This window comes from Lactuca virosa, chromosome 3, assembly GCF_052849685.1.
Source record: "Lactuca virosa cultivar CGN04683 chromosome 3, Lactuca_virosa_CGN04683_v6, whole genome shotgun sequence".
NCBI lineage: Eukaryota > Viridiplantae > Streptophyta > Magnoliopsida > Asterales > Asteraceae > Lactuca > Lactuca virosa.
This window is the reverse complement of record NC_136428.1, coordinates 281,857,469-281,881,296: the sequence shown is the minus strand read 5'-3', so window position 1 is coordinate 281,881,296 and position 23,828 is coordinate 281,857,469. Positions and strand designations below refer to the sequence as shown.

At 40.4% G+C, this 23,828-nt stretch overlaps 1 protein-coding gene across 1 annotated transcript; it reads right to left on the bottom strand.

Annotated features, from left to right (window-relative positions):
• Nucleotides 1–1,314: 1,314 nt before the first annotated feature.
• On the bottom strand, nucleotides 1,315–4,125 carry LOC145167237 (GPI transamidase component family protein / Gaa1-like family protein). The gene is made up of 6 exons (XM_079086369.1): nucleotides 3,915–4,125; nucleotides 3,705–3,796; nucleotides 3,387–3,486; nucleotides 2,477–3,302; nucleotides 2,262–2,395; nucleotides 1,315–2,179 (listed from the first exon to the last, which is right to left on the bottom strand). The coding sequence occupies exons 1-6, from the start codon at nucleotides 4,007–4,009 to the stop codon at nucleotides 1,405–1,407; spliced, it is 2,022 nt and encodes a 673-aa protein (XP_078942495.1). The 5' UTR covers nucleotides 4,010–4,125; the 3' UTR covers nucleotides 1,315–1,404.
• Between the last annotated feature and the right edge of the window lie 19,703 nt (nucleotides 4,126–23,828).

The window sequence follows — 23,828 nt, the reverse complement described above, 5'->3', positions numbered from 1 at the left end:
CTTTTGCTTTTTCTTTGATTTTAGGACTTTTTTTTGTAAATATCTACTTTAATAAATTAAAATAATTTTGTCACATGTCTTTTTCTCATTACATTTGACACATGTCATTTTCTAAGATTTTTTGATTTTTTTTCCACTTGTCATTTTCTTATGTTTTTCATTTTTTAAAAATTTAAAATTCACTATTTAGTAAGAGTTTATATATGGTAGACACATTAATTCAATTAATCTTGAAAATAAATGCTCTGGCAGTTTCTTTCCTTAGTAAAGGTTTATATATTGTAGGTACTTAATACATATTTCAAGGGATTATCATTAAGCATTTTTTAAGTTATGTATTTAGGTAAAAAAATTATTTCAATATATATATATATATATATATATATATATATATATATATATATATATATATACACTTAAGAAAATAATAAGTATTTTATCTATCTATAATATTTTTTAAACGTTATATGACAATTAAGTAGTATATATATATATATATATATATATATATATATATATATATATATATATATATATATATATTATTCATGTAATACATATAGAAACAAACAACGAATAAAATATGAATTTACATTTTACTAAACTCAAGTCATGTAAACTATATAGTGATTAACTATATTTTTATATAGCTACACATTTAAATTTATAATGTCTCCAATTTAATAATTGAACTTTTAAAATTTGATAACATTTTTTCATCATAATTTTATTTTAGGATTTATTATTGTTTTAAAGATAAAAACATAATATGGATTCAAACGACTCTAAAGACAAACGCAAACATATAAAATTATATTTATATAAAAGAAAATTCAGTATTATGTCCACCATATCAATATGTCAATAGTTTTTTTAATAGTATACATTCAATTACCTACTTACTATCATTTCATTTGTATTTATTTCGAAAGTTTAGTTTAAAAAAATATTTCCTGCTTACACCGTAGTTTTCAACATTATTTTTTAAAATATGACAATGTTTTTCTATTAGTATATATTGAATTACTTACTTTATTCATTATTATATCCTCTTTATTTATGTATAAGTATTACTTTAAAAAATACGTAATGTTTACAACTTTATATTAAACTTTTATTTTTAATAAATTTGTGTACTACACGGGTCTTACACCTAGTGTTCTGTATATCTAGATATATCCGGATGCATCCAATATAGCATATATGACTCGTAACCTTAATCAATTTACATGATATATGAACTTTCTTTTGCTTTTCTCCAATGTGTATTTAAACTATTTCCACAAATATGAAAAGGAGACCCAGCCAACCAAATATAAAAATATGAAAAATTAATTATACAAAGACTAACGTGTTCTTAATTCCTTCAAAAAAAAAAGATTCAAATTTCTAAAAAAGAAACACCTAACAACGATGTAACAAAATGTAAATACACAAAACCCAACAAGGAAGATGAACCAGACATATATAGATATAAGTCGCACTATTCCAAGCCCATAAAGACTCAACCCAATACCAAAACTCATCAAAACCCGACCCGTTTTCAATCCCAAACAAACCTCTCACCACGAAAAAACCCGACCCGGGGAACCCGAAAACTATTAGAACAAAACTAAAAAACGATTGAATTTTCCCCGCTACTCTCCACGGCCTAATCATCAAACACATCGGAACCAAAAACATCGCTCCGATCTCCGCCGTCGCGAAGTTAATCACCGACATCAGACACAGTCCGACGAACGACGCCGACACCGTGACGGATTTCAACAGAGTCCATTCAGAATACGATCTGAAGAACGACCGGAGAACAATTAGGGCAAAAATCGAGAGGGAAATCCAGGTGAGAAGACGGGAGGTTGGATTTGCATCGGGGATTTGGTATGTGAAATACGGAAGTAAGGAGACGATGGCGCCCCATAGATGGATTAGAAACACGGTTTTTGTAGGGTGAAGCCATCGCCATGATTTGAATGACGTTGACGGAGGATTTTTTGAGTTATTCGCGTCGGAGAAGAGAGATGCGGCGGCGATGGGGAGTGGCGCGACGAGGAGTAAGAAAGGGATCATGTAAACTCCGACGGATATGAATCTGTTTGAAGATGTTAGAAGGTATAAGAAGAAGGACTGGTGGAATTTTTCCAAGAGGTTGTTCACTGATCGTATAACTCCTTCGATCAAACTGCATTTTAAGAAATCGGATGATTTTGAACGCGATTTAGAAAGAAAAAACCCTAATTTGGATTAGAATTCAGAAAGCGTACCTTCCACCTCGAAATAAAAACTCCGTTTGTCTGCTTTTACTAATCGAAGACAGTTTCGGTGAAATCTCCATTGTAATCGCATCAACTTGATAATCACGAAAAGCGCCATGGGAGCCTGTGGGGACACCTAACGCCTAATAAACAGACAAAAAGTTAAATAAAGGACTTAATTTGAACAAAATTACAAAGTTTAGGGACCTATAAGTACAATTAACCTGGTTATAGAGTGAACTAACAAGAGTAGCACTTCCCTCAACATACTCCTTTACAGAAACACCAAACTTCCATTGAGGATTCAAGCTTCTAGCAATCTTCCCTACAAACTCAAACACATGACCAATAACCTTCAGCCACGTGGCATCAACTAATGACATAAACTTCTCCACTCTTACTCTAAAACCCTGTCCATGAACAGCTAAATAACTAGCAATATTTATAAGATCAAGATTTGGCATTTGTCCATTAGATGCCTCAGCATAAATGTTCAATGAATCTTGCTCAAATTCTTCACTTGTGTCTGCAACCTTAATCACAAGAGCAGCTGCCATTGTTCCAGCTCGTCTAAAACTATCAGATACTGATACTGATACAGATACTGTAGAATCCAAGTTTGATTCATGACAGGTGTCAAATGAAGGGGAATGATAGTGTCTTAACCAAGCAGCAACTGAATTGTATTGACCATATTGTGAATCTGCAGCTAGCCATATGATATCTTTGGCTAGCCAACTGACTTGGGTTAACAATGAAAATGCTGAATATGCGATTCCTAAAGAGAGAGCTTCAGTTTGAGAAAGATTAAGAGGGTTGTAAGGGGTTACTAACACAATGGATTCTTTTCCATCACCACGTGGGGCCCGAATGATGCCTATGGTGTTTATGGCGAAAGATTCACAGGTTTTGTTCACAAAGTTTGCTTCTGCATTAGGGCTGGTGAAAAAGTGAAGAGGGTGGAAGTTGTTTTGTTGAGTTTGGAACTTATGGTAGCTCACTTCTCCACCCATGTTTGCCATATGAAGTGCTATTAATCTTGGGATTTCTCTGTGTTCATAGATCAATATTCAAAAAGCATGAAAAGTGTATGTAAATTATTACATGGAAGAAATCATTTGAGGATTTACTTACATGCCACTGTTTTGGGACTTCGATTTCAAGCTATTTAGCTCATTGATAAATCTTGTTGCCCCAGAAACATCTTGATCAGAGATCATGGAACTGGCAGAACCTGTGAGATGATTGTATGATCAAAGGATATGACATATGGAAATAAGCTGTTGAGATAATCAGTTATGGATAATGAAGATCATTCGACAATCACTAGCTTGTAATAAATCGGTTTGACGAAAACAAACACTACAATTTACAATCATAGCAGATTTCACACAAAACGCATACATAATGTTGAATGTTCTATACTGAAAGAGTGAAAGACGATGAACTGACCAGGCATTAGGGCATTTTCTGAAATGTAGGTTTTCTTCGCGAGAACAGGTAACAGGAAGAGAGCCAAAACACCAGCAACGCAACAAACAACACTGCGTATACAGTAATAAGGAAAAGTAAACATTCAGTTCTTCATCCATCGTCAAAAACCTCTGAAAGTACATATGTGTATAGCATGAGTGAACGAGAGTGCGATAGGAGGAGGAGTACCTTACTAGAAGGCTGTGAGCAATGATGAATATACCAATACGGATAATTGGTCGATGTTTCTGTTTCTGCCCCTCGATTTCCGGCGTTGAAGCCATGGATGAACTCCAATCGGAGCGATCGGCGGCGAGCTCTTTTCGCCTAATTCGTATGAGAGAGAAATGCTTGGATCTGCTCGAACTCGTTGTTTGGAGCTTGGACTGTGTGATCAAATTGCGAAATTACAAATTTATGCCTTGAGATATGGATAACCTCCAACTTTGGCCCCTCTCAAGTTATGTTTTGTATTAATGGTCCTAATTCATTTCTACATAGAAACTTTTGCTAACAGACGTTAGCGTCTCCGTCACTAACAGATAAAAATTATTTTTTATGTTTGTTTCATACCGAAGTCAATTCAAACAAATATCAATTGATACAAAGGAAACCTAAAGAGAGATCAAATATCTTTGAATTTAATCACTTTCACATTGGGTTTTGCGATAAATTCTTTCATTCATGAATTCATAGCTTCTTATACATATGTGTTGCCCAACAATCTTCTTTATTTGGAAGGAACACTCATGTCCCCTTCATGAGGCCATGTTTTGTCCTCTTCTCATTTTTTTTCATCTATAACTTGTATCCTTCTCTTGTCACGTCTTAATGAGAGGGATATCCATTTGCCACCATATAACTTGTCAAAATAAACTTTAGTTGTTTGGGGATCTCATATATTTCTTTTTCAATTGGCTTCGTGAGACTCCATTTGGTCATTGGATTATGGACATAAAACTCAACTTCAATTCAATTATTTTCCGTGTTAGACATTTTCATTTCAAAATCTTCTCTAATTGGTGAACCAACGGTTTTTCGTCCTGCCCAAGAGTTTAAGCACATGAAGTAGCCAACATGTCATTATCACTCAATGGATTTAGAAAGTCATTGTCTTGAGTGAAGCTCAACTCCTTGTTAATTCCCCTTCTAGTATAAGATCCAAACTTTCATTATCATCTTTACCATCATTACTATATGAAACACCCCTTAAAAATCATTTTTAAACCTTTTAAATTATTTTGAAAACATCAATACGGAATTCGGTTCCATAACATTTAAATCATAGGTTTTAGTTAAAATGTGTACAAGAGTCTTTCGTTCAATATCATTACATAAGGTTACGATATATCATACAGTCATGGCATTCTAAATGTCTAAGCTTACTATCCTAAGTTTCATTTTCATAACATACATGTCAAAATAATAGGTTAGGCTTGGGGAGCCTAGTGATTAATATTAGAATCCGACTATGGAATGAAATTAGGAATGACAATAACCAATTCGTAAGTCCAAATTCCCAAAAACATTTGAGATGCCTTTTCTTTCAAAATATAAAACCTTTTTCAAAAATTCATTTCCTTGTATCACAAGTTATTTACAAAACCATTTCTTAATATTAATGATATAGTTAAAATTTTAGGATAAATGCATTAAATAAAACCATGCAAATGCATATGCAACTAACCCAACCCCATCCACAACTATCAAATTGATCCCTCACATTCAAAGGTACAATGATCTGGCTATTTTAGAATAAGATAACTACTTAAACCGTTGTCGAGGCCAACACTTCCCGGAGGCTCCTCGCCTTCCCAAATTTTAGGATAAATATGTGATCATTAAACACGTTTTCCATGGAATGGGTTTGAAAAGCCTATCCCGAATCATCGTGCTTGAATAAGGAGTACGTTTCTCCTTTGGTCCGTGATCCATGATCCTACGAATTTCTATGGAATTTCGCCCTTCTCTAATTACTCAAGTCATAAACTCATCCTACAAGCAATGCACAAGTAAGGATGCACCAAAATAACTTTTCCAAACCATATACCATTTTTCAAAACAAAACATATATATATATATATTGATTACATATGGTGATTAAATAATAAGAGTTTTATTTATGCTCAATTGTTTGAGACCATAGTTAATTAAGTTATTATTGTGTTTCACTTTGCATGTTTACTTTCCGAATAATTGGATTATTCAAACATCCACAGTCGCTCATACTTTTGGAAGTAAGTAGCGAATCAAGACTGTCATGAATTGAATTGTAGATTGTCTATGGAGATTAGACATAACAATTGTTTTGCTGCAATGTTCATGAATACTTGGAAATGGGGATTTTGAGTATTGGATAAACCCACGCTCAAAGTATTACTTCATGGATTTTATCACGAGTAATTTTGAGAAGATAATATCTTATATTCTTGAAACAGAGATATATGAGTTGTTATTTACAAGTCAGTTGTGCATTGGTAATATGTAAACACATTAGTAACTTGATGTTATAAAACGTATTGTTGTGTATGATCTGATAAGTAAATAGTACAAGCATATAAGTCAAATTTTATCCATTCCTTTTGCCCTTACAGTAAAAGCGATATATGTGGGCCCCTCGATGATTTGATGTCGACAAATAAAGCGCTTGGCCAAGCCTAGACTGAATTGATGTGTTCAATTGGTAGTCTGATTTCAATCGTCATAAATCAGAAATCGGGAAACAAATCTTGGACAGAGAGATTGATTATAATCCATATCTCATGTCCATATGATATCTTGTATAATGGAGGAATATTTGATCACTTATCTTAGGACACGTAACTGACTGGGTCAGAGTTCGACAACGGCTTTTGGTAGCTACAATTTGATACTTAATTCGGTAGTTATACTGGCAGTTATAGTTATTAGACTTATCCAAGTGGGAGACTGTTGGATTAGGTGTCTAAGCCCATAACTATAACTAGTATATACTTGAATTGATAGTAGCACAGTCCTTTTGGGTTGCTTTCATACTAGCAACTAGACAGGATGACCTATTGAGGAAGAGGAAGAATTTATTATTTGATTAATAAATTGAAATGAATGATTTATTAATATATTATGGAAATAATATATTAATTATAAATCATATTATTTAATTAATAGTTAGTCATAAATTAATTGGAATTAATTTTGGGATTAATTGAAAGTGCAGGGGCTGTTTGGAAATTTATTGATAGTTGAGGAAAGAAGCTTTAGAACCCTCCTAAAGAGGCTTGGACGAAATCTTCTAGGAAAGCCCTAGAATTTTCGTCCAAGGGCTTATGGATGGAAGTTTTAGGGTTTGCTTGGTCCTTAAGCAAATCAATTAGGGTTTTCCTACTTTTAACCCTAGCTTTGGCTCTAAGTCACCTCACTATATATAAAGACCCATACCCTTGTTAATTTTCGGCCACTAGAAACCCTAATTGCGAAAATTGAAGCTTCCTCCTTCATCTCATATCTCCTCCTCTTACTAAGTGTGTTTGTGAGTCATTAGAGGTGTAACACTTGTGGCGCTTGCTACCAATGGTTTTCAAGCATGGATTAAGATTGTTATTACTACATAATAATCAAAGGTATGTTTCATAACCCTAATTGTGTATTTTTATTATGTACTAGAAATCTAGGGTTTATACTTTGTTGTTCAATTTGTATGTTCAATTAGAGAAAACATAGATCTTATTTAGGGTTGCATGCACACATAGGATTGTTTGTTATGCTCAAAACCCATCATTAATGACCTCAACAAAGACCAAATATGAGGCTTAAAGGTCCTGGAGTAAATTTTACTTACAATAACCATAACTATGGAACCAAAACATGAGAAATCATAAACCAAACTAGATCTACATGAGAAAGCCATCAAGATTAAGACTTTATACCTCCAGAAGCTAGATCAAAATGAACAAGGCATGGATCTCCAAGCTCCAAGCTAACCCACACTTCTCTGAGGAGTTCTAGTTCTTCCAATTACACTAAAAATCCACCAAAAATCACTCCAAGGCTCAAAATCCTTCCAAATAGGGCTAGAGTTTCGAATTTAGGGTTAGAGGGGATGGAGGCTGAAGATAAGAAGAGTTGGAAATGAGTTAATGTGTTTAAATAGGGTCCAAGACCCTAATTAGGCTTTGGGTCTGAGTCACGAACACCCAATGTTCCTGGGGAACGCCCAACATACCTGAAGGAGCCTTCACGATCACCCAACCCTGAACGCCCAATATACATTCCTTGTACGCCCAACATTCCCGGCAAGCCCAAAATCCTCATAATTTCAAACGGTCATAGCTTTTTCCTTCCAACTCCGTTTTCGGTGATCCTTATATCCACAGAAAGGTATTGAGGAGCTCTACAACCTTATCTATTTACTTTTGACTTAAAATGTAACACTCCAAAAATCCTAAGAATTTAAAACTTTTAAAAACAACCATAAACCATAATTGTTTTACAAAATAACCATTGATTTAAAAGTATTATCCAAAATCAAAGTTTTCCCAAGACCCAATAACATAAAATAGGAAGATGTGTACGATCACGCCTTTGCTTTCCCACGATCATCAGAAGTACCTGAACCAATAATCCAAAAGTGTTAGTCAAAGCTTAGTGAGTTCCCCTAAGTACCATCACACAACATATAAAATACATAAATTAGCATACTGGGTCCACAACCTCCCGGTTGGATTGCCCTGCATACCACATACTGGTTCCATAACCTCCCGGTTGGATTACCCTTGGCCCACAACCTCCCGGCTGGATTACCCTTGGCCCATAACCTTCAAGTTGGAATGCCTCGATCTGTTGAATGACAGCACAAAGCAATAGCCTCAACCCTAACGCAACATGTCGACATATAACAAATAATGCGCATATTCAGTAGATAGATAATTATACAACTAGAATCATAGGTAGTCCTACAGATCTACCAGTCTAACACATATCAATATCTATCAGATAATCATACAGATCTACCACATACTCAACATGGCATAATCAGTGTCTAACAGGGTATCAATCCATTGGGCTGGCCTTGGTGCCTTCGACCCGTAAGTACAGTGATGAAAACTCACCTCTCAGTCTCCACACAAGCTGAATAAATCTTTTGTCCGACAACCGGCTCTACTCGACACCTATTATTCAAAATATGGCCCATCTAAAATTAATACAAAAATTCCCAAAATATCCTTTGTATCGAAATAGGTCAAACTCTACTAACTAGTCCAGTCATCCTAGCCAAGTTAACCCGGATGAGTACGCTGGGCTACTCATCTGTACGCAGGGCGTACTCCGCTTGACCTACAAATCAGGACTTTGACCGCATACGCGCATCGTACCGTTTGGTACACCCATCGTACGCACCTGGTCACTCTTTTTCTCAGTAAGAGTTTAATACAACAAGTCCTTTCGTCTAAAGTCAGATCCAAGCCCCAAATGACGTCTTTGACCATGAAGTTTCCAACTTTATGATCTTTCATGGCTATTAAGTGATTAACATTAAAAACCTTAACCACTTAACCCATTAAGACTTTGTAATTCATGCATAGAAGCGAAGAAATGATCAAGACTACGTTTTTATGCCTTTAAACACCTCAAAGTGTCGAAAAGGACAACTTAAATGGATTGGAGTAGCTCATACTCAAAATACCCAACTAATGGGACAAAAAGGACACACACTTCATGGCTAACTTAGATCTATGCATAGAATCATCAAGTTCATAACTTTATAGCTCAAAGGAAGCTTGGAGGTGAGGTGTTCCTGGATCTATGAGGTCTTGATCTTCCATGTTGATGCTTCTTTCGCCACCTTGCTGAAGGGTTTTGAACAATTATAAGTCTCATATGGTGTACATGCAACCCTAGATGCCTTGGATCTATGTTTTCTCTATTATACATGCAAACTTTCAATTTTCCAAGGCATCATCCTAACTAGCATACTAAGGAGTATATACACTACAAAGTTCTAGTTAGATGACCATCCTTACAAATTGTTCCGGTGCCATGCAACCCAAATGGACCATGCTACTCTCGGGTCAAGTACATACCAATTATAGTTATGTGCTTAGACATTAAATCCAACAGTCTCCCACTTGGATAAGTCTAATAACTATAACTGCAAGTACGACTTAAAACACCGACTTGCAATCGTAGCTCTTAAAAGCCTCTGTCGAACTAAGATGCTCCATTTTAGATAAGTGATCATATAATCCTTTGTTGTCAAGATATCAGTCGAACAAATACATGGAACAACGTCATACTTATTGTCCAGAAGTTTGTTTCCCGATTTCCGATTTGTTTGACATAGAACTTAATCGAACACATCAATTTAGTTCTGACCGGGCCTGACACATAAGTCAAAACAAAATCATCGAGGGGCCCAAGATATTACTTTTAATCCTCCAAGGACTAAAAGGAACAGATAAACTTCGACTCATATGCTTGTACTAACTACTCATCAAATTATACAGAACAACACGTTTTATAGCATCAAGTTACTGAAGCGGTTTCGTACTATCAATGCACAACCAACTCATAGTCAACAACTCATATCTCTTGGTTTGAAGACTTATATGATATTATCGTCTCACGATCACTCGAGATAAATTCCATGAAGTGATAGAAGTGAGCGCGGGTTTAATCCAATAATCATATGAGCACTCATGAATGTTGCAACAAACTTTGCTATGTCTAACACAATTTAGACAAATCTACAAGAAAAATTCATGACAGTCTTGATTCAATACCTACTTCCAACGTATCATCGACTGTGGATAGTTTGAATCGGGAAGTCAAAACATGCAAAATGAAACAATAGTAAATGATTGACACAAGACAGTACCATACTAGTAAATAAAAAACACCTTTAATTTAAGCATCAAATGTTAATTACATTTCAACTATTACAAGTTTCGAAAGCTATCTAATCATTAAAACTAATATCGTCCTTCAGCCCGATGCGCCTCGCATGCTGTAGATGCTTAACCCTACTCAGTCCTTTCGTGAGGGGTTCTGTTGGATTCTCATCAGACGATACCCTCTTTGCCGTGAGGAGTTCTTCTTCTATTCGATGTCTAATGAAGTGGTATTTTATGTCGATGTACCTGGATCTGTCGTGATCCCTTGGTTCCTTGGCTATGGCAACTGCACTCTCGCTGTCACAGAAAATCTCCATAGGCTCATTTATAGCTTGTACAACTCCAAAGTCTCCAATGAAGTTCTTCAGCCATATTACCTTCTTCGCCGCCTCGCTTGCTGCTATGTACTTTGATTCGCAAGTTGAATCAGCTACTGTGTCCTGCTTGGAACTTTTCCAAGTTATTGCTCCTCCATTCAAGGTAAAGACCCAGCCCGAATAAGAGCGGAAATTATCTATGTCGGTCTGAAAGTTGGCGTCGCTCTACCCCACTAATCTCAAGTCATCACTCCCACCGAGGGTAAGGACCCAGTCCTTAGTCCTCCACAGGTACTTGAGAATGTTCTTTACTGCAGTCCAGTGAGCCTTGCCTAGATTCCCTTGATATCGGCTGACCATGCTCAAAGCAAAGGCCACATCAGGGCGAGTACAAGTCATAGCATACATGATCGAGCCAACAGTGGAAGCATATGGTATTCGACTCATCTCAACTATCTCAGCCTCTGTACTCGGACTCTGAGCTTTACTCAGTTTGCTCTGCATTGGTAAGTCACCTTTCTTGGAATCCTGCATGCTGAATCTTTTCAACACCTTATCCAAGTAGGTACTTTGACTAAGTCCAATTAGTCTTTTACTCTTATCTCTCAATATCCTTATCCCACGAATATAGGAAGCTTCTCCGAGGTCCTTCATAGGGAAACACTTCCCAAGAGAGGACTTAACCTCCTACAAGGTTGGGATGTCATTTCCTATGAGTCGTATGTCATCCACATACAATACCAAAAAGCTAACTATGCTCCCACTAGCCTTGATACATACACAAGACTCATCCTCGCTTCTCGAAAATCCAAACTCTTTAACTTTCTCATCGAAACAAAGATTCCATCTGCGAGATGCTTGTTTCAATCCATAAATGGATTTCTCAAGCTTACACACTCTATTAGGGTACTTTTCATCGACAAAACCCTCTGGCTGATTCATGTAAACATCCTCAGCCAACTTTCCATTAAGGAAAACGGTTTTGACATCCATTTGCCGTATTTCATAATCATGAAATGCAGCTATCGCTAGCATAACCCGAATAGACTTAATCTTCGCTACTGGTGAGAAGGTCTCATGATAGTCAACTCCCGGAGTTTGAGTAAAGCCCTTCGCAACCAGTCGCGCCTTATAAGTGTGTACATTCCTATCCATGTCGGTCTTCTTCTTGAAGATCCATTTGCACCCGACTGTCTTATGACCCGGTACATTGTCAACCAAGTTCCAAACTTGATTTTCATACATGGACTGAATCTCGCTGTCCATAGCCTCTTTCCATTTAGCAGACTTGGGGCCTGCCATGGCTTCCTTGTCATTGTTAGGTTCATCCAAATTTACCAGTGTGCTATCACTGATAAATGTGTCACCTTCAGTAGTAACATGGAAACCATAAAACTCAGGTGTATTTCTAACTCTATTGGAACGCCTCGGAGGTAAGGACTCGTCAATTGGATCGATAGGAGTTTCCTCCTCAGGTTGATCGCTAGTGTTTGAGGTTCCTTCACCGCTTGACTCTTGAAGTTCTTCAAGGCCAATTCGCCTCCCACTGTCTCATTGGCGTATGAGCTCTCTCTCGCGAAAGACTCCTCTCCTCTCAATGAAGAGAACATTGTCACTCGGTCTGTAGAAGAGATAACCAAAGGATTTCTGTGGGTAGCCGATGAAAATACACCGCTCACTTCGAGGTTCGAGCTTGTCATGAGTCTCGCGTCTCACGAAAGCCTCACAACCCCAAACCTTGATGTGGTCTAGTGTGGGAACCTTCCCAGTCCACATCTCGTGAGGTGTTTTGGCAACCTTCTTAGTTGGGACTAGATTAAGGATATGGGCAACAGTATCTAAGGCATACCCCCAAAACGAGATAGGTAACGAAGCTCAACTCATCATGGAACGAACCATGTCCAACAAGGTTCGATTGCACCTCTCAGCCACACCATTGAGCTGTGGTGTCCTAGGTGGCGTCAATTGTGAGACAATCCCACATTCCTTAAGATAGTCTAGGAACTCGATACTAAGATACTCACCACCCCGATCGGATCGGAGCATCTTTATCTTTCAGCCCAGCTGATTCTCAACTTCTTGCTTAAACTATTTGAATTTCTCAAAGGTTTCTGACTTATGCTTGATTAAGTAGACATAGCCATATCTACTGTAATCATTAGTAAAAGTCACATAGAAGCGGTTAGCATCCCTTGCGGCTGTTCTGAAGGGCCCACACACATCGGTGTGTATGAGATCCAACAAACCTTCACCCCTTTCACAAGTACCAGTGAAGGGTGACTTGGTCATCTTTCCAAGTAAGCAAGATTCACAAGTGTCATCTGACCTTAAGTCGAATGACTCCAAAACTCCAGCCTTTTAGAGTTGGCCTATGCGCTTCTTGATGACATGTCCAAGACGACAATGCCACAAACATGCCTTATCCAATTCATTGGAAGAATCAATGTGCAACACATTATTTCCTAAGTTGTCTACAACCATCACAGTTTCATATACACCATTACAAGGTAATGCTTTAAAATAAAAGACACCATTATAATAGGCATTAATAGCACCACATTCATTATCAAATGAAAAACTAAATTCTTATTTGTACAAACCATGAAAGGAAATAACATTTCTCGCCATTTCAGAGGAGTAGCAACAATTATTCAAATCTATTTCTAACCCACTACTAAGCAATAAAGAGTAAACTCCAATCTTGGTGACAGGTGAAACCTTCCTATTCCCCATGATCAAGTTTATCTTCCCGTGCTCCACATCCTTACTTCTTTTTAGGCCCTGCACATCAGAACAAATGTGAATTCCACAACCTGTGTCAAGAACCCAAGAGTTAGAATGTGATGAGATTTTAGATAGAATAGTATAAATACCTGCATGGGTGGGTTTAACCTTCCTATATTTCACATCCTGCAAGTATTTGGGGCAGCTTCGCTTCCAGTGCCCTTTATCGTGACAATAGAAACACTCTGCTTCCTTAGGAATGGAAGAGGGAGCAGCAGAACCAGCCTTGGTCCCACTTGAAGAGGATCCATCAAGAGACTTTCCCTTGCGGCTCTTTGAGGGAGCCTTCCTCTTCTTCCCTTTCCCTTGTCCAATTGCCAGAACAGGGGCATTTGCGGTAGGAGTAGAAACAACAACATTTTTACCTTTGAGACCACTTTCGGCTGTCCTCAAAAGACCTTGAAGTTTGCTAAGTGTGACCTCCTCCTTGTTCATATGATAGGTCATGCGGAACTGATCATAACATGGAGGTAAGGAGTGTAGAATGATATCTATAGCCAGCTCCTCAGGGAAGTTCACATTCAACTTTAGCAATCAGTCCACAAACCTTTGCATTTTATGCAAGTGGCCCGTGACGGGTTCACCATCCTTCATCCTGGTTGTTATCATGGAAGAGATGATTTCATACCTCTCTTGACGAGCACTCTGATGGTATCTTTCCATTAGGTCCTAGTGCATCTCAAAAGGGTAGAAGTCCTCATAGGACTTTTGGAGTTCAGCTGTCATGGTGGCCAACATGATACAAGACACCTTGGTGGCATCCTTCTCATGAGTCCTAAAGTCAGCGATCTCCTCAGGAGTAGCAGAAGACTCATCGATTTCCTTAAGCTCCTTGTCTAGGATATATTGCTTGTCCTCATAACGAGTGACCATCCGGATGTTCCTCATCTAGTCATTGAAGTTGGAACCATCAAAGATGACTCTCCCACAAAGGTTCATGAGAGAGAAGGAGCCAGTAGGGTTTGAGCCAAAAACAGTGTTGGAAGACATCTGAAAATAAAAAAAGAGAAAGTTTAGATTAGATAAAGAGTCCTTAATATAACACCCAAAATGAAATATTAAGGCTAGGACCCAACATAATATTTTACAAATTGGAAGAGGGATGCCGTAATCCAACTTGCAAAATATTTGAATGTAGGTAAATGACGATTTACCAATTTCCACCATGAAAAACGAAATAGTTATTATGTTTTAATTGGATTGAAATTCCTAGATCCCATGAGATTCATTGAACAATTCAATGGCATGTTTAAATCTCAATTATGCCCTTCAGGTTTGTGACTGGGATACCGAGGATCACAAACAAGGTGTGAATAACCATGCAAAATGTGCTTGGTACTCCCGACTGTATCACACAATCAATGTTCCGACTAACCACGCACGCTCCATTGATCTTATGATAAACATCGAGACACCCTTTGCCACCCTTACTAGTCCAAGTTAATGTGTCGGTTAACCACACACGCTCCATCAACGACTTGGTAAGGTGCAAAGTGCAATTTTCATTGATTAGCATCAATTTCACATTTTTCCTAAAGTAACTAAGATTGAGAATTTAATAAAACATTTAGTTACTTTATTATCATTATACTTAATGAGAATTATAGTCCTATACTACCCGTTCAGCTAACGACCCTCCACCAGTCAAGGAAGCGGTGGGTGAGAATGGACACCCATTAAACTGCCATTTTATAGGCAGTAACCTTATACCCCCCTTATAGACCGGCTTCGTGAATGAGGCCTACTAACGGTAAGACTGAATTGATCTTATACATATATATATATATATATATATATATATATATATATATATATATATATAATTAATTAATTTATAATACTATAAAGTATAAGGGTTGAATTTTAAACTTTTAAAATTCTAGGGTTTGGAATTAAAGTATTCTAAAGTGACTTTACAAATTCCAAAACTTGAAGGCAAGTTTTGAAACTATTCAAAACCTTTCATTTCTATAACTTATGAGTTTTAATGACTTTTAAGGAAAAAACTTTTGGAATTCCATAACTTGAGGACAAGTTATGGAGTCCATTAAAAGGCATTTAGATCAATAATTAAACTAACAAGAAATGTCAAATAATATCTATGATCTAGCAAAACTCATAAGCAAGGATAATTCACATCAACAATTTTCAAGAATCATATAAACTAATATAAAACTTGAAACTTTGACAATTATCAACTAATTGGACAAGCATGAACATTACCCTATTGAAAAACAGGTTTCTAGCTTCAGAAAACAGTTTAGGGTAATGATCCCAATCCAACTGCAAGCCAAAACTCGAAATTCTGCTCACCGGTGCATCACCACGTTGTGGTAATAGCTGCCACGTCGTGGTGAGCAGGCAGAACCGAAAATGGCAGATTTTCTAACTTTGAAAAACAAGTAGCATAAAGTATAATTGAAAACAAGCGTAGGCTCTGATACCACTGATGGGTTTTGAGCATTCTAACACTCCTATGGTGTACATGAAACCCTAGATGCCATGGATCTATGTTTTCTCTATTATACATGCAAACTTTCAATTTTCCAAGGCATCATCCTAACTAGCGTACTAAGGAGTATATACACTACAAAATTCTAGTTAGATGACTTACCTTTGTTGTAGTTTTGAAACCTTAAGCCTTTAAGAGCCTAGCACCCCAAGTGTGATTCCTCAAATGCTTCACACAACACCACCAACAATGGAGAACTTGAGAAGAAATTGTCTTGCACACATAAAATCGGCTAGCCCTCTTGTATCTCACTTAAGTGCCAATTTTGGTAGCCATGAGGTTTCTTATATAGTGTGACACAACTAGGGTTACACCATGTAAACCCTAATGTGCATGACTTTCCACATTCCTTAGGCTCCATGGGTTTTAACCTCCATGGAGTATCCATGGGTCACCATGTAATGACGTAAATTTTTAAAACAAATTTTCATTTTTCAAACAGAACAAAGCTCATAAAATATTCTCAAAATCTCATATATCAATTGTCATCAAAATAAAACATATCCCAAAATCTCAAAAAACATAATCCTCTGACAGTGTGTACAAATCATGCCGGCGCCTTCCCGCGATCCTCGCTGGTACCTGAAACATATATCACATAACACGGTAAGCATAAATGCTTAGTGAGTTCCCCAAAATACCACCTACAACACATAAGCCACTCGAGGCTATAACTTGGTAAGACCCTCTGGTCAATGTGTCTCAGCGGGACCCTCCAGTCCCGTAGCTCGTTGGACCCTCCGGTCCGGTCTAGCTCGTTGGACCCTCCGGTCCGGTCTAGCTCGTTGGACCCTCTGGTTGCCCCTCTTCCTGAATCGGATCACTCCTTTCCAAGGAGATACCTTCAGGAGTACGAAATCTCCAACTTGGAACTCGAGCTCGGATCGCCGCCTATCCGCATAACTCTTCTGGCGGCTCTGTGCTGTCAGTAACCTCTGTCTGACCTGCTGTATCTGCTCAGTCGTCTTAAGCACTATCTCAGTGCTACCATCACTCGCTGCCATACCTCTCCCCAACAGATGGGAGTCTGACACCTCTTCCCATATAGAAGCTCAAAGGGAGGCATACCAATACTCGAATGGTGGCTGTTGTTGTAAGAAAACTCAGCCAAAGGTAGGTATGTGTCCCAACTCCCCCCGAAGTCCATAACACATGCTCGAAGCATGTCCTCGAGCGTCTGAATCGTTCGCTCACTCTAGCCATCCGTCTGTGGGTGGTAAGCAGTACTGAAGTGCAATCTCGTACCTAACTCCTCATGGAACTTCTTCCAAAACCTGGAAGTGAAACGTACATCTCGATCTGACACAATCGAGATCGGCACTCCATGCCGTGACACCACCTCTCTCATATATGTCTCTGCCAGCCTCTCCGCAGAAGAGCTCTCACTGATGGCAAGGAAGTGAGCGCTCTTCGTCAGCCGATCCACAATCACCCACATTACATCAACACCCCTTGCGGTCCTCGGCAATTTAGTGACAAAATCCATAGAAATCTGTTCCCACTTCTACTGGGGAATCTCTAATGGCTGCAACTTGCCATGCGGACGCTGGTGCTCGGCCTTAACCCGGCGACAGGTCAAGCACCTCTCTACTACCCATGCAACATCCCTCTTCATACAGGGCTACCAATAGTCTCTCTTCAGGTCCAAATACATCTTAGTGGCCCCAGGATGGATCGAAAATCTCGATCTATGCGCCTCCTCCAACAGGGTGCTACGTGCCCCGCCCGTATATGGCACCCAAATCCGACCATGAAAGGTCATAAGCCCTCGGCTATCCGTCACAAACTCGGACACCTGTCCAATCACCCGCTCCCTCTTGCGGTTCTCCGGTCTCACAGCCTCTGCCTGGGCCTCTCGAATAGTATCCAACACCGGAGTCATCACCGTCATCCTCATACATATATCTCGAATCGGGGTACTCTCCGCCCTGCGGCTCAGAGCATCGGCTACCACGTTAGCCTTGCCCGGGTGGTACAGTATCTCACAGTCGTAATCCTTTACCACATCCAACCATCTCCTCTGGCGCATATTCAGGTTGGGCTGATCCATCAGATACTTCAAACTCTTGTGGTCCGTGTATATGGTACATCGAACCCCATACAAATAATGACGCCATATCTTGAGGGCAAACACCACTGCCCCCAACTCCAAATCATGGGTGGGATACCTCGTATCATGAGGCTTCAGCTGCCTCGATGCATATGCTATCACGTGCCCTCTCTGCATAAGCACCGCACCCAATCCTGATATAGACGCATCACAATACACCACGAAATCCTCCATTCCCTCCGGAAGGGCTAACACCGCGGCTTCGCATAATCTCTGGCAAAGAGTCTCAAACGAGGTCTGCTGCTCGGGACCCCAAATAAAAGCAACACCCTTCCGGGTCAATCTGGTGAGGGGAACGGAAATCCTGGAGAAGTCCCTGATAAATCTCCGATAGTAGCCGGCCAACCCCAGAAAACTCCTGATCTCGGTGGGGGATCTCGGCACCTCCTAACTCATCACAGCCTCGATCTTGGCCGGATCGACCAATATCCTATTCTGATTAACGAGGTGTCCCAAGAACTGGACCTCTCGTAACCAGAAATCACACTTGGAGAATTTGGCATAAAGCCTCTCCGATCTCAACACTCCAAGGATCTCCCTCAGATGCTCCTCATGCTGCTCTCTGGATCTCGAATACACTAGAATATCATCGATGAACACAATCACCGATCGATCCAACATCAGCCTGCATACTCGGTTCATGAGGTCCATGAACGCCGCTGGTGCATTGGTGAGCCCAAAAGGCATCACCACGAACTCGTAGTGCCCATAACGAGTCCTAAACGCCGTCTTCTGGATATCCTCATCACACACCCTCACCTGGTGATATCCAGACCTCAAGTCTATCTTGGAAAACCAAGACGCACCCTGCAACTGATCGAACAGATTGTCGATCCTCGGTAATGGATAACGGTTCTTGACCGTTAATTTGTTCAACTCCCGGTAATCAATTCACATCCGGTGTGAACCATCCTTTTTCTTTACAAAAAGGATCGGCGCTCCCCACGGTGAGCTACTCGGTCGGATGAATCCCTTCCCCAACAGCTCCTGAAGCTGCGAGGATAACTCCTGCATCTCTGGCGGCGCAAGGCGATAGGGTGCCTTGGCAATAGGCGCTGCCCCCGAAACCAAATCGATGCGAAACTCCACCTGCCTCTGGGGAGGCACACCCGACAACTCCTTGGGGAAGACATCCGGAAACTCTCGCAATATCGGTACCTCACCGACAGAACTCGGCCTCTCTGCGGTAACTCGTGTATCCATCAAATAGGCTACAAACCCCCTACAGCCCTGCTGTAGACTCTGTCTCGCTCTGGCAGCCGAACAAAAAGATGACCCAGATCGGGTACCCTTGCCATACACCGTAAGTACTCCCCCACTAGGGTCTCGTATGGTCACCAACTGTCGCTCGCAGTCTATAACAGCTCCAAATCGGCTCAACCAGTCCATGCCCATGATGACACAGACATCCCCCATCGCAATCGGTACTAGATCTATCGGGAACTCAACACCGAAAATCTCGAGTACACATCCTCGAATCACATCAGTAGCATACACCGCTTACTCGTCAGCTATAGAAATTCGTAGAGGTCGACTCAACGCCTCTCGTCGGATACTGATGTGCTGACTAAATGCTAATGACACGAAAGATCGACTCGCACCCGAGTCAAATAACACCAAAGCAGGTACATAACTCACAAGAAAAGTACCTATGCATACCACAATATAAGCACAAAATCTCAAACTCAGAATAAGTAAATAAAAGAATACATACCAGCTACAACATCGGGCGCTGCGGGGACCTCCTCCGTTGTCAACTGAAAGGCTCTCCCGCGAGCCTTCGGTGCCTCGGCCTTCGCTGGCCGGACCTCGGTAGCTCTAGCAGCAGGTGCAAATCCCTGTGCTGACCCCTGAAGTAGCTGTGGACACTCGGCCTTCCGATGGCCAGTCTGGTTGCAGTGAAAGCAAACTGCAAACCCCTTGGGGCAATCCCTTGCGAAATGCCCCTCCTTGCCACACTTGTAGCACACACCCGCTCTGCACACCCCTCATGGCTCTTGCCGCACTTCCCGCAAGTGCGGCCCTTCGGACCTCCAGATCTCGAATCAGCGGGCTTTGCCCGCTTGGCTGCCGGCTGAGACTGTACCGGCCGCCTATCCCTCCTATGAGACTCGGCCTCCTCCCTGGCCTGAGTCTCTAGCTCAATCTCCCTCTTTCGGGCATTCGCCTGGAGCTTGGAAAATGTCCGGTATGTCGAGTTCGCCACGAACTCACGAATGTCCCTCCTCAGTATGCTCAGATATTGGCTCATACGTGCCTGCTCGGTAGACACGTGCTCAGGGCAAAACAACGCCCTCTCATGAAACATCCGTGTAATCACAGTCACGGACTCCGTCCCCTGCTTGAGGGACAAGAACTCCTACGCCAACCATTCCCTCTCCATCGGGGGAACATACCCATCTCGGAACATGGTGGTGAACCTCTCCCAGGTCTCCGCTGTAATCTCTGCAGGAGTGAAGTCTGCCGTCACAAACTTCCACCAATCCTTCGCTCCCAAGCGAAGCTGGTTCAGCGTGAACCGTATCCTCAGATTCTTAGGACAAGAACATGTGTAGAAGCATCCCTCAATGTCAGAGATCCATCTCATCGTGGCTATCGGATCCTGATTCCCATCAAACTCTGGTGGCTTCGTGTTGCTGAACTCCCGGTACAACAACTAGTCACCCCCCTTGTGGCCTAGCAACGGCAACGGCTGCGGTGGCCGCAGCAACTGCAACATCGGTAAGAGCATCATACCGCTTGTCAAATGTCTCAATCAGTGTGGTATTGATAGACCCGAACATCTCTAGTATCTCAGCTCGAATGGCTGCTGCCACCTCATCATGAATCATCATGCGAATCTCATCATCGCTAACCCCGCTGCTCTCTGGAGTGTGGCGCGTACCCACCATAATGTCTCTGAAACACACCACAAAAGAAATCAGAGACTCGCTCGAGTATACTCGCACTCGATAACTCAACCGTACTCGTTCCTTAGTACCCTAAGGATTCTTACTTGGGCTGCTCACTGATCCGGAGTTTCCAGTAGTACGGGCCCTATACTACCTTCCACAACACATCGATGTTCACCCCAAGTCATCCTCCTAGGGTCCCAGATCACAAGTACTCTATATCTCACCAAACACAGGCTACCCCCCAGAAGACCACTCATAAACTCCTCGCTGTTACCTACTCACTCTCGAAGTATCTCAAAGTAGCAGTAACTCCTAGGCTAAGGCATCACAAATCAGGCCTACTCTAGTGCTAAATATGAATACCTAGCCTACTCTAGCATGCATAGCATATCACATAATATCTCATAACACATAATGTAAGGGTATTTTGGGACCGTTCGGGCGCTGGCTGATCGTACACACTGCACCGTTCTGCATTTCTCAAAATCTTTTACTCTTTTTAGAAAAATTGTTTCTTTTATGAAAATTTTTCTCAAATCCTCAGTTTGAGTTCAGATACGCCCGAAGGTGCATCAGAATCCCTCAAACCAAGGCTTTGATACGAACTTGTAACGACGTAAATTTTTAAAACAAATTTTCATTTTTCAAACAGAACAAAGCTCATATAATATTCTCAAAATCTCATATATCAACTGTCATCAAAATAAAACATATCCCAGAATCTCAAAAAACATAATCCTCTGCCAGTGTCTACAAATCATGCCGGCGCCTTCCCGCGATCCTCGCTGGTACCTGAAACACATATCACATAACACGGTAAGCATAAATGCTTAGTGAGTTCCCCAAAATACCACCTACAACACATAAGCCACTCGAGGCTATAACTCGGTAAGACCCTCTGGTCAATGTGTCTCAGCGGGACCTTCCAGTCCTGTAGCTCGTTGGACCCTCCGGTCCGATCTAGCTCGTTGGACCCTCTGGTCCGGTCTCAATCGTTGGACCCTCCGGTCCGGTCTAAATATCACATAGCATACATAAATCACAATGCACATAATCTCAAGTAATCACATAACTCATAAGACCCTCCAGTCGGCACATAGATACCACTCTAGGTAATGTATAGTGAGAAGACTGACCTCGGGTAACTCGATAATCTCGAACTCGAAATACTGATCTAGCCTCCGCCTAATCACACAAGATAATTATCTCTAATTAATACGACTCTCAAAGGATAGACTAGTCCCTCCCTATATTATCTCAGAAGGGTAAAAGACCATTTTACCCCTCCAATGGCCCAAAGGTCCAAATGTTGACTAAACCCTAAAAGTTAACGAAAGTCAACCCTCCGGAGTACACGGCGTGTACCAGCTCTGTACGCTGGGCGTACTCGAAGGCTTCACAGAATCGGGGAGCTCGACCCCTTACGCTGCGCGTACTGGGATTACGCCCAACGTAAATCCCAGTTTCATTCTCCTCATGATTTTTGGTCTTAAACGGTTAAGACATAGGCTCATATATTAGATCTGGTCGTTCTAATACCTCTTAATCCATAAAGTCGAAACCTTTAAGCCTTTTCATGGCTATAAATGTCACCAATCACTCTAAACACCTTTCCTCTTTCCTCATTAATCCCTTATCTCATGCATGACTTAATCTTCACGTCCAAGATTGGATTTTTATGGATCTATAACACAATATACACTGAAATGGGGCAGATCTAGGCTTATGGAGACCATTTACTCATAAAGTCTCCATCTTGGGACAAAACCCTAGAAATTGGTCCATAATGCACAAATCCAAAATGATGAATAATGCTTTGAGATTTTTACCTCCAAGTGGTGCCTCAACCTCTGTAAAGCTCAGATCCAAAGCTTTCACTCTAACTCTAGCTTCCACAATGGCCCTCTCTTCTTCTTCACAAGCACACAAAGATACCTTCAAGCTCAAAACACACACACAAGCTTAGAACGAAGGTTTGGCTCTCTAGGGTTTCACTCTCTGTAAAATGGTGGCTGGGATGGAGGCCATAACATTCCTTTTATAGTGTCCAAGTCTCATTTAGGGTTTTGAGTCTGGGCCCAGTACGCTCAGCGTAATATAAGGTACGCCCAGCGTACTGGGTTGAGTCCGCGTCAAAGGCAGGCCCATGGGTACGGGCAGCGTACTCCTCAGTACGCCCAGCGTACCCACTTATCACAATTTTCTATTTAGGGCCAATTTTGACAACTTGGGAAAGAATAAGGGTTAAAGAGATATACCTGCATTTCGGGGTGTTACACACTACATGGGTATAGTCCAACATAAAGAACTATGGATCATAAGCCCACTTTATAAGAATGAATGATTTACACAATCAATCCCTATATATTTAATTAGTCTCTTTTGATCACAAAATTAATTCCAAATTAATTCTTGATCAATACTAATTAAATAATATTATTTCATATTAATATATTAGAACTTATAGTATATTAATAAATCATAAATATCCTCTTCTCAAAAGTCCATCCTTACATATTATTCTGGTGCCATGCAACCTAAATGGACCATGCTACTCTCGGGTCAAGTACATACCAATTATAGTTATAGGCTTAGACACTAAATCCAACACTTGCTT